Source organism: Salvia hispanica, unplaced genomic scaffold, assembly GCF_023119035.1.
Source record: "Salvia hispanica cultivar TCC Black 2014 unplaced genomic scaffold, UniMelb_Shisp_WGS_1.0 HiC_scaffold_68, whole genome shotgun sequence".
NCBI classification, from domain to species: Eukaryota; Viridiplantae; Streptophyta; class Magnoliopsida; order Lamiales; family Lamiaceae; genus Salvia; species Salvia hispanica.
In genome coordinates, this window is record NW_025952443.1 from 1 (window position 1) to 11494 (window position 11494).

General features: G+C 37.5%; 1 protein-coding gene across 2 annotated transcripts; it reads left to right on the forward strand.

The window, feature by feature from the left end:
* Positions 1-2161: 2161 nt before the first annotated feature.
* LOC125199791 (probable disease resistance protein At1g58602) lies at positions 2162-10896 on the forward strand. Of its 2 annotated transcripts, none has more exons than XM_048097692.1 (5): positions 2162-2282; positions 2992-3114; positions 7786-8567; positions 8736-10483; positions 10599-10896. In XM_048097692.1, the coding sequence occupies exons 2-4, from the start codon at positions 3062-3064 to the stop codon at positions 10460-10462; spliced, it is 2562 nt and encodes an 853-aa protein (XP_047953649.1). In that variant the 5' UTR covers positions 2162-2282; positions 2992-3061; the 3' UTR covers positions 10463-10483; positions 10599-10896. The 2 variants fall into 2 exon arrangements, with proteins under 2 accessions (XP_047953649.1, XP_047953650.1); XM_048097693.1 differs by having other exon boundaries at positions 7795-8567.
* Positions 10897-11494: the final 598 nt, after the last annotated feature.

Consider the following 11494-nt stretch of genomic DNA (forward strand, 5'->3'; position numbering starts at 1 on the left):
TTCATCGGTGCTCCCTTGGATTTGGTTCTAGTTGAATAGATCTGGGCTATGTGGCGGGCTCTGAGCCATTTTCTGTGATCTATTTCGTTTCCCTTGTGATAGCTTCTGGTTTTCTGATCCGAATGGATCATGTGTGAAGTTACTAACCTTCTTCTTGAGTGTGCAGGATTCTTGCTAAGGAAGATGAACCAGCTAGGGTTTCGGTTGAGAGATCTGTAATAGTTAGGGTTCCAATTCTTGTATCTTGTGTACACTTACACTTCTCTAATAGTGTATATCAGCCGCGTGGGTGAGAGTTTGGCTGAGCTCTCTTGTACAAGAACAAAGAGGTCTTGGTAATTAGTGAATCCGACCCTAATCTGATCCCTACAGTGGTATCAGAGCCCTGGTTCAGGGCTGGGCCTGTGTGGCTCGGGGTTCGGTGGTTGCGCTTGCAAGTTCTCCGATGTGACGAGCTCGACCAAGACCTGTGGTGACCTGGTGACCTGTAACATGTGGTAGACATGTGGTCTGTGGTCTGGTGGTCTTGGTTTGAGGGGAGGATTGAAAGGGAGCAAACCATATCCCACATCGGAGAATGAACAAGACTTGCAAGTGTATAAATGGGTTACCCCTACTCCATTAGTATGAGGCCTTTTGGGGAGTATCCCAAGAGCAAAACCGTGAGGCTTTGCCCAAAGCGGACAATATCATACTAATGTGGAGTTCGGGTGTGCGCCACCGAGACCCAACAGACCGAATAAGTGTACCTCGACGAGCAGAGAGATAGAGGCTGAACTCACCGGCTCGGCCACTTCGCTGTCGCTCCTGAGGGCCAATTTTGTTTCCTTGTGTTTTTATTAATTTATTTTTGTGCTGAACGTATTATTTAATTTGAGCGAATTATAAGCTCCGTCTGGTTTTCTTCGTTGGATCTTTCCCGATGAATATGATTAGGTCAAACCAACCAACCCTAGGGTCCTTAGATTATATAGAGGGCATTCATTAATTCCGTCTTTCAATTAATGAAGAATTATTTTGCCCAAGATTATTTGCGTAATACACAAACCCTTATTTTACTGCGGTCGGAGAGAACTCCGAGCCAGTCGTGAGCGAGAATCTGCCGACCCTCGAGTTAGGGCGCCTGAAGAGTGTGTTTCGTGCGTGATAGTGTGATTATTCTTCATTAGGAGAAGGAGTCTCTTAACATCACTCCCCCTATAAACTATAAGTACTTATCAAAAAAGGCCTCTACAAATCTTAATTAAATTCTTGGTGATGTTGAAGATGATTGAAATCAGTCATTAAAGTTCATTTAATTCGATGGAATGATTAACTGAAAGGCTTCTAAGACTTGTTGTAAGGCTCTATTTTAGAAAGAAAATAAGCCCAGGCCCAAATACAGGCCCGGTGTGAATTTACTTAGAATTGGTGTTTCTCTAATACTTTCTTTACCAATAATTCATGTTTGTAGCAATGATATCAGGTCGCATTTATTGAACCACAGAAGCTACAGTATTCCCATTTCAATTGAAATGTAATACAAAAACGCAAAGAATTGTTATGCATAACTAACAAACATACACATTCAATGATTATAAAAGCCCGGCCTAGTCTAAATTTAGGCCCAATAAGATTGGGCCGGTTCCGGCTCGGTGTGAATTTACTTAGATTTATTTTATGGTGAAACTTGCATTGAAAGCGGTATATTAAATTACTACTTCAGTTCATGAGAATTTGTCCCATTTTTCCATTTTCTTTTGCCTTCCAAAATTTGTTTCATTTCACTTCTTTTTCATTTTTGATAGTGAACTTCATATTCTATTAATTTATTCCTACTCACATTTTATTATAAAACTAATATATAAAAGTATGATCCACAATCCACTAACTTTTTCAACTCACTTTCCATTGCATTTTTTAAAACCCATGCCGGAGCAAAGTGGAACAAATTTTGGGAGACATACGAAAATTATTTAAATCATTAAAATGAACTTTTGAAAGTGAGACTGAGTTATGATCTCGAGATAAATTTAATGTATAAGCAGTTGACAGTTTGATATTGTTATATTCATTTAATCCAGCTATTTTCCCATTATTTTATTTTCAATTGTTTCCCTTTCACATGGTTTACAATATTAATTGTGTAAGCCAGCTATTCTATTTTACTTAACTTGCAAAAATTTGACCAGATTGAGTTTATGAATTTGTAGTTCAAGATCCTCCAATTCTGAAATACATTGAAAAGAGAGTAACTGAATCCGAAAGATCCAACACAGATAAGAAAGATTCACGAAAAGAAGGTATTTTCTTCTCCCAATTTCAGTAGTTTCAAAATTATTTAGATAATTACATATGTTTGAATTTGAAATCTTTCACTTCAGAAATTTTATTAATTTGGTTAAATAGAGAGTTGTTAGAAGATTTAGTTCAGTAATTTTTAAACGATTCAATCATGATAACATTAGCAAGCTTTATCTTAATTACCAAATCGTTTACAGTTTTTTTTATCATCAAGTATTTGAATTTGTTGAAAAAGAGCCTGAAAAGCCCTTTCATCTACAAAGGGGAATCTCATTAAACATTTGGAGCATTTCATCAAACAGATGGAGAATTCCCCGAAGATTCAAATTATCGTCTCAAATCCATGGATAATTGTAACCGAAGCCTTGGTTTTATAGGAATTGATTGTGCTTGATAAATTAATGATTTCTAAAGTTGGATATTTATTTTTCCCCTAAGAAGGTTATGGCCATTACAAAAGTTGGCTCAAATTACTTCACATTTTAATTTTGGCTAATTGGGACATAATTTTTTGGTTTTCTTGAAATTGTTGTAGTGATGATTCTAGCTTATATGTACATATTTCAAATATTTTTCAATTAGGATGCATGAACGAAGATAAAATTTCACATGGCTTACATTATTTAAACTGTCTATGCTGCCTAATCTTTTTTGTATAAAATTATGTATTTTTATGAATGTGACCATATTGAGTTTATGAATGTGTAGTTCATAATCTCTTTCAACTCCAAAATATATCACAATTGCTCATTATACATCGATAAAAGAGAGTGACTGAATGGGAAATTCAATTCCACTCCGGCAAAAAGAAGAAGAGAATTTCACAAAAAGGTATTTTCTCTCCTTTCTTTTATGTTGTTTTCAAATTCATGATTGTAAAATTTTCAACTTCTCTAAATGTGTCATGAAGATCCGAAAGCAATATCTTAATAAAATTTACATTTTATTATAAAATATAAAAATTATAAATTTGAGATGATATTGAATTTAAATACTCCCGTCGTCATATAAAAATATGTGCACTTTCTATTTTTGTCCGTCCTGTAAAAATATGGGCATTTCATTTAAGGAATGTTATCCCAATTATTTCCATTATACATCAAATTATTTACAATTTATACAACCTTCGAAATACTAATAATAATGTGGGTCTCACTATCCACTAACCCTACTTTGACTACCATTCCTCCCCAAAAAAGGAATACGACTCAACTACTTTAGGACATATGGAGTATAACATCCTGGCGTCCCATTATAAGTGAAGCATTTTTTATCTAGCACGAGATTTTATGTAGTGTTATTTTTGTGAGTAAAGTGGAGAGAATAAAGTAAGAGAGGGTGATGTTTCTATATTCAGAAAATCCTAAAAAGGAAAATGTGTCCGTTAAAGTGAGACGGAGAAAGTATAATTTTGCTAGAATCTAAAATAAGAAGAAAGGAAAATGAAATGGAATGACCATTCTTTGGTTTAATGGAACGAATGGCTGTTGCCATGGGGAATGAATTGTTATACCAAATGGAATGGTGAAAAAAATACTCCCTCCATCCCACAAAAGATGTCACACTTGTGGGACGACACGGGATTTTAGGAGGTTTTATTTTGTATGTTAAATGGAGAGAGGAAATATTATTTTTATATTCATGTGAGAGGAAACTTTTTCCAAAAATGGAAATGTGACATCTTTTGTGGGACAAACTAAAAAGGAAAATGTGACATCTTTTGTGGGTTGGAGGGAGTACCAAACAAAAGAATAGAATGAAGGCAGGGATACCATTTCATTTTCCCATTCTATTCGATCATACGAAGTAGCTCCTAAATTCCATATTCTACAAATTATATATACTAAGAAAAAATAAAATTTGTCCACTAACTCTATTCCAATACATTTTCTCTTGCTCTCTCTTACTTTACTCATTTTTCTCTCTCTCCCCCCTCCTCCTATTTTACCAATTTTCCTCTCTTATTTTACCAATTGTGCACTAAAATATTCATGTCATTTCAAAAGTTTCTATTTTTTAAATAGAGAAGTAGGAGTGTGTAAAGTGGAGAGAAAAATAAATTAGAGAGTGTGTTTCTATTTTTAAAAAGGGCAAAGAGTCAAATAAATCGTGGAAGAATGTCGAATTTTGGCTTATTCAATACTTTATAAATCATGAAATGAACTCACTTCCTTGGGTTGCCACATGTTTATATGGTCGAATTATAAATCATCGCATATTTCTCCGTGAAGATAGCGAATGGGACATTTCCAAAAATAGAAAACTTTGTTATTTTTAAATTCAGTTTTTGGATAGTGTAGGAGGGATGAGTATTTGACCATCTTTTGTCATTAATTTGACAAATTCCCTTTTACGGGCTTTTAGTATTGTGTCACTTTAAGTTATGTTGAGTAATAGAATTGAAATGCGGAAATGTAAATACTAAAATTAAAGAACATCGAAGAACTTTGAAAACTACAGTTTGATAGATGGCTTGGTTGGTTTCTTCAATATTATGACACCCTTATATAGGGTATTACAAAGCTTGTGCTCCAAGTATTCTTGGGCACCAAGCTAATGTATTTCTTAGCCTCTAAGCTAATACTCCCTCCGTTCCCTCATAGTTGAGGCGGAACTTTTCGGCACGGAGTTTAAGAAATGAATGTTGGGTGTGTTAAATAAATAGATAAAAAAGTAAGAAAGAGAAAAAGGTAGAGAGAATAAAGTAAAAAGTGAATAAAGTAGAGAGAATAAAGTAAGAGAGAGTAAAGTAAGAAAGAGGAAAAAGTTACTATAAATGGAAATGACTCAACTATGAGGGAACTTTCCGAAATGAAAAAATGACTCAACTATGAAGGAATGGAGGGAGTATGTTTCTTGTCCTCCAAACTAACATGTTTCTTGATCTCCAAGCTAATATCTTCTCTTTTTTCTAACACTCCCCCTCAAATTGAGTAGTGGGATCTCCGATACTCAATTTGCAAAGAACATCTTCAAAGCTTCTTGAGTTGACTGTTTTGGTTCCTTAATTTTCTCTTAATTGATTTCTTCATTTCAACACTCCCCCTCAAACCCCTCAAGTTGAGTATCGAACCTTTCGATACTTAACTTGCACGATCTTCAATTTTCAAGTTTGAGGAGCTGCTTCATTTTTCTTCATTGAAAGTTTAGGCTCTTATCAAGGATCTCTTCAATTTTTTATGGCAGTTTTCGTTCGTGTCAAGAGCCAACTTAGACAGTTTTTGCTCATACCCGGGACCACCTAAACAGTTTTAGCTCATATCTAGGAGCCAATCTAGACAGTTTTTACTCGTGTCAAGGAACCAATCTTAGATAGTTTTTGCTCGTGTCTCGGAGCCATCTTGGCTCCGAGACAATTTTAGCTCTTATCCAGGAGTCATCTCAGACAGTTTTAGCTCGTATCCAGGAGCCATCTATGGACCATTCTCGACACATTCCAACTCAAACTATGAGCCTATTATTTTCACTTCTTTTCTTTCGTGAGCCCAATAATCATCACTCTTTCTCGAGGACCTTCTTGACCGTCTTCGTTGTATCATTCTTTTTGGTGTTATCGCCAAGGCTCTCCACTGCATGTTCTTCTCATGTCACTATTTCTCAGCAAAATTCTGACTTCAACACCGATTACTTGATGAAGCTTCACCAGTATTCACCTATTACTTCTCGCCCTCTTGGCGACTCCATCTCTTCCGGCAGGGTTTTGTTTCTCCTCCTCTGCCCGATAATTCTTCGACTGCTTTACCTTTCCGGGTTGTCTTGCTACCAATCTTCCGTGGATCCACCGACATGTGGGCTGCGCCTTTGCAGCTTTCTCGCCCCTCATCATCGGTCATCTTTGGCCTTCATGACCATCATATATTGTAGATGAGTTGTTCGGTCGCATTCTTCCTCTCCCCTCAGCCGGACAAACCGTGAACTTTTCTTATCTTGACAGTTGTTGTTTTCTCTTCGGCTACAGTCAGCCTTCTTCTCCGGGTGTGGTTGCTCAGGGTTGGCCACTGGCCTTTCATCTTCTCACCATATCGGCGGATGGCATGCGGCCTCTCTGGCCTTCCCTTACGTACAGTCTTCTTGCTCGGTTGGAATCATCCGGCTGTGGCAGTTCTCTGCCCTTCGGCTGGATGATTCCTCACTCTTTCTCAAGGATCAGCGTTGGACTTTCCCATGGTTGTTCCTCCAACATCATCATTTGGTGACGTTCTTCCCACCAGCTCTTCACAGCGGCTGCATGGCGACGCTATCTCTCTTCTCTCGCCGCGCAGATGTTGGCTGCTCCGCCTTCGTACTCGGAAATCCCTCTCCTTGATTCGAAGATTGAATCGTTTGGCAAGTGGCTGATATCTCCCCCTCGGCCAAACGCTTTATCCATTAGAATGTGAGTTTGCAACCTCTCCTGGCTGCCCCCTTTTCGACAGTAGCTTCTCCTCTATTGGTGGGGCCGGCTATCTTCTCAACATTTCATCTTCTCATTTATCCAATGTCAGCTTGTTGTTGCTGCATCTACCGTCAGCCGTTCCTCTCGGCCATATCAGCCTTCTCCGTTCTTCTCCAAACTTCGCAGCTCCTCACTACCAGCGGCTTTGTCACCTTTCATGATCTCTCTTTCGGTAGGGTACTTCCTTTCCCCCTCTGCCGGATAACTACTTCTATATTTTCTTCTCTTTTGGGGGTGGAGACTCGATCTCTTCCATGACTGCTCCTCTGCAGCCTTCTTCTCCGTCCGTGGCGGCTCCTCCACCGACTCATAGGTGTGTGTAAACTTCGGCCAGCCCTTAGTCTTCAGATTGGCCACCATGACTCCAAGATTTCTTTCTCGGAGCTTCTCCTATCGGCAACCGCCTCCACAACCCCCTCTTCCCGGTGACAGACTTTCCCCCTGTGACGGATTCCAAATTAAAAGCCAGCAACAGGCTGTCTCCGAGTGATTTGAGATAAATTTACCTTTTTTTTTGGTCGCCCAAAGAGCAAGCTGATATTCAAGATCTGGACTAGTTATTAGTTTTGATTTTTAATCTCAACCAACAGAAGACAGATCCAACCATAAACGAACACAATCTGTTTGTTTGTTTTTTTGGTTTAGAACAAACTAACGGAGGATCGTTAGCTGCTCTGATACCATGTTGAATAATAGAATTGAAATCCGGAAATGTAAATACTAAAATTAAAGAACATCGAAGAACTTTGAACACTACATTTTGATAGATGGCTTGGTTGGTTTCTTCAATATTACGACACCCTTATATAGGGTATTACAAAGTATTTCTTAGCCTCTAAACTAATATGTTTCTTGTCCTCCAAGCTATCACGTTTCTTGATCTCCAAGCTAATATCTTTTCCTTTTTCTAACAAGTTAGACATCACATATCATAATAATACTCCCAATTTTAGAAGCAAGACACAAATAGGGAAACAAAAACAAGGAAAAAAAAATATAATGAAAGTTTATTTGAAAATGGAGGGAGTTATTATTTTGTATACATGCAACGATCTTATTAAGTGCAGTTATTGTAGAAGCATAAACATTGTGGAGGCTGCGGTCTTAGGGAAGATACAAGATTTCGAGAGTATGCATGCTATACATACAGATTACTGGACGCGTTCGTTGTTGGAGAAGAAAATTAAAATACTCAAAGAGATGTTGGATTTCACGAGAGACTTGAAAATGGAAGAGAGGAGCAGACTAAAATATTTATTGGCTGACTTGGTGGAGTTGGCTCAAGAGGTCATCGACGTGGGCTATAGTTTTATCCTTTCCATTAGAGAATTGAATTACCTCGAAGATGAGATCAAGGTGACAAAGATGCGGATGACAAGGTTTGGAGCTGATGAGAAAAATACAGGAGACAAAGAAGAAGAAGAAGAAGAAGAAGAAGAAGAAGAAGAAGAAGAAGAAGTTATGGTGGGGTTGGAGGAAAACGTTAAGAAGTTGGTTAAGAGAGCGATTTTAAAAAATTCTTATGACTCAAAGATTATGTGTATAAAAGGCATGATTGGCATCGGCAAGACAACTCTCGCCAGACAACTGTTCAAGGCCGGTGCTAGCCAGTTCCAGCGTCATGCTTGGGTATGCATTTCTGGTGACATGAGTAACAAAGAGATACTTATGAAACTGATTCAGCAAATCGTGGTATGTAGAAGAGATCTGTCATTGGAAGAAATGGACAACCGAAGTCTCCAACGGTTGCTTCGCCGGCACCTGCAAGGATTGTCATATTTCATAGTTTTGGACAATATGCCGGAAGAAATTAACTTAAAGTACATCTTGAAAGGTCTTCCATCTCGAGGTATATATCTCCGTCCATTTTGTTAATCTTGGAAAGTAAATAATAAATGATGCTATAAACTGAAACTGAACAGAAAATTTAGACCCAAATGATCTAAGGTTCACAGTTCATTAGCCTTCCAAGTTTCCTTTTTTGTAATAATTGTTCTTATCGTACATATACATGCAGGCCTAACTGAAACCAGGTGTCTGTTGCTGTTAACAAGTTGCTATGAGATTAGACCAACCGATGCCTATTATACTTATGAGATGAAAGTATTGGATTATGATAAGAGCTGGCAATTGTTTTTGAAAACAGTCGATAAAATTACAAGTGTTGAGAACAGATTCTCAAAGAACTTGGAGAAGAAGGGAAAAGAGATGTTGAAAAAATGTTGGGGTTTGCCGATAGCTATAATAGATGTTGCAAGGCAGAAAGCAAAACAAAGACTTGCAGGTGCTAAATGGGAAGAACTATTTGATTCAATTGATTTGAGTGGATCATTGAAGTTATTGGAACCGATGTATTTCAAATTGGACGAAGAATTCAAGCCACATTTCTTGCTTCTTTCCCTTTTCAAGGAGAATGCAATAATGAGAGAGGAAAAGTTGAAACAAATTTGGGCTGCAAATGGATTAGATTTTGAAAAAGGTATAAAGGATTTAGCTCATAGGTCGATTATTGAAGTCTTTGTGAAAGGCTTCCACATGAGAAAGAGAAAGTGTCACCTCAATCCTCTACTACACATGCTATCAATCCGAAAAGCAGAGGAAGAAATGGGCTTGGAAATCTTAAGTAGCAATGGAAATATTAGACCTTCTCAGAATGCTCGTCATCGTGTTATCCATCGTGGACGAGAGAAGTTTAATTATTTCACGAATCAAGATAGTGAACAACTTCTTTCTCTCATCTTCCATGGAGGTGGTGGCTACTTAGACAATGCTAGCTCGTCTTATTGGGAGAGTTTTGAACGAGTCAAAATACTTGACATGGAAGATTTTGGGGTGAAGACTTTATCAGATTCAATCAGCACATTGATTGAGTTAATTTATTTGGGATTGAGAAATAATTACTTACAAGAGATCCCACACTCGTTGGGGGGCTTGAAAAAGCTTGAGGCTCTTGACATAGCTCATAACTTTATGGTGGAGGTCCCGGACATTATATGGGAAATGAACAGCCTTCGTCATCTCCACATGTCTAATGTGATTCTCCAGAAGCCCTTGAAAGTTGATGTGCTGTTGAATCTGGAGACCCTAGCATACATCTCGATTTATGATCTCCACATGTCTAATGTGATTGAACTCCTAACGTTGGGCATTGAAGAAGTTGATGAAAACTCAGATTTAGGCACACTCTTTGAATCTCTAGCTAAGTTTCCAAACTTTGATGAACTTTCTGTAAGAGGGTTTCGTTTTAGAAGCATGCCGTGTTTGGATGAAATTGGTGTTATAGGAAGACTTGAGGTACTAAAACTAGATGGGCGCATAGGTAAGCTACCAAGTGCAGATAATACACCTCAGAATATTAGGTGCATAACATTGGTAAATACTTGTCTTGCCGAAGACCCCATGCCAATATTAGAGAAGCTCGAATCCCTAACCTACCTCAAACTGCAAAATGCATACACTGGTCGAGAAATGAGGGTGACCCTGAGCTACGGGTTTTTCGGGCTCGAAGTGCTTTGCATCAAAGATTTGTGGAATCTTAGAAAGATACAAGTTGAAGAGTATGCAATGTGGCGTGTTGAGGAAATAGAAATCAGTAACTGTCCACATCTGGAGACACTCCCGGAAGAGATTCAGAAGATGTCTAAACTGCAAAAGTTTAAAATGGTAACAACCAAACACATTGCAACAAAGATCAGAAATTCAGGTTTGACCTCCGAAATTTTTGAGGTGGATATCTATCCGTAGTTTGAAGTTGATATATATCTGGTTAGTTGAGTGTATTAATTTCTTCTTTTATTTTCCCTTTGTGTATTTACAAATACTAATTTGCTCTATATTCTTCTTTCATGTTCCCTTTGTCTTTGTAAACAAACTACATTAGAAAGATACAAGCTGTAGAAAGTGCAATGTAGACCGATACGTGTACCTCGATGAGCGGCTGAACTCACCAGCTCAGCTTCACCACCGCTGTTGCTCCCGAGGGCCATTGCCAGACCTTGTTGCAAACTTCATCAACCACGTACGGTATCTTTATGATTTTGTCCTTTATTTTTGGTAGTATCCAATTAATTTGAATGTATCGTGTCGAACATAATAATAAGCTACATTATGTATTTTCTTTGTCTGTCCTTTCCCGGAATGCAAAGGAGAGTCAAACTAAGTAGGTTTAAATAAGTAAACAGATTTATTGTTTCTAGCGTTTCAATGCAACTAAGTTCAATTACTTAGCCTTAAACATACAACTTAAGTTCGATAAATATATTAAAGTGATGCAAACATGAAAATTAATGAAATCACAAATTAAAAGCATTGCTCCTATTATGAATAGATTTTAACTTTACAAACATTATTTAAATATTTTAAAATTATGCTTTTTGTCAAAAAAACCGAAATGACTCAGTTTAGTTTGAACATCCCAAAAAAAATACGACTCAACTTAGTGGGTACGGAAGGAGTAATATATTGTAACCAAAAAAAATAAAATAAAATACATCGGGTTAAAAAGTACAAATATATAACTTAAGATAATTAATATGTTTTTGGCCAATATCTATAATTCATAGCAAACGTACAACTCAAAGATAATTAGAAATTAACACTACAAAAAACACGCTAATTACCAACGGCAAAATCCGTGGTAAAATCAAATTATCCCAGACGTGAGGAAAAGGCATGTCGCAAATTTTTTTTACCAAGGGATATTTGCCGTTGGAAAAATTCCCAACGGCAAATCCCTTGGTAAATCTTGGGTTGTGGTTTAGGGAATTTCCAGTTGTC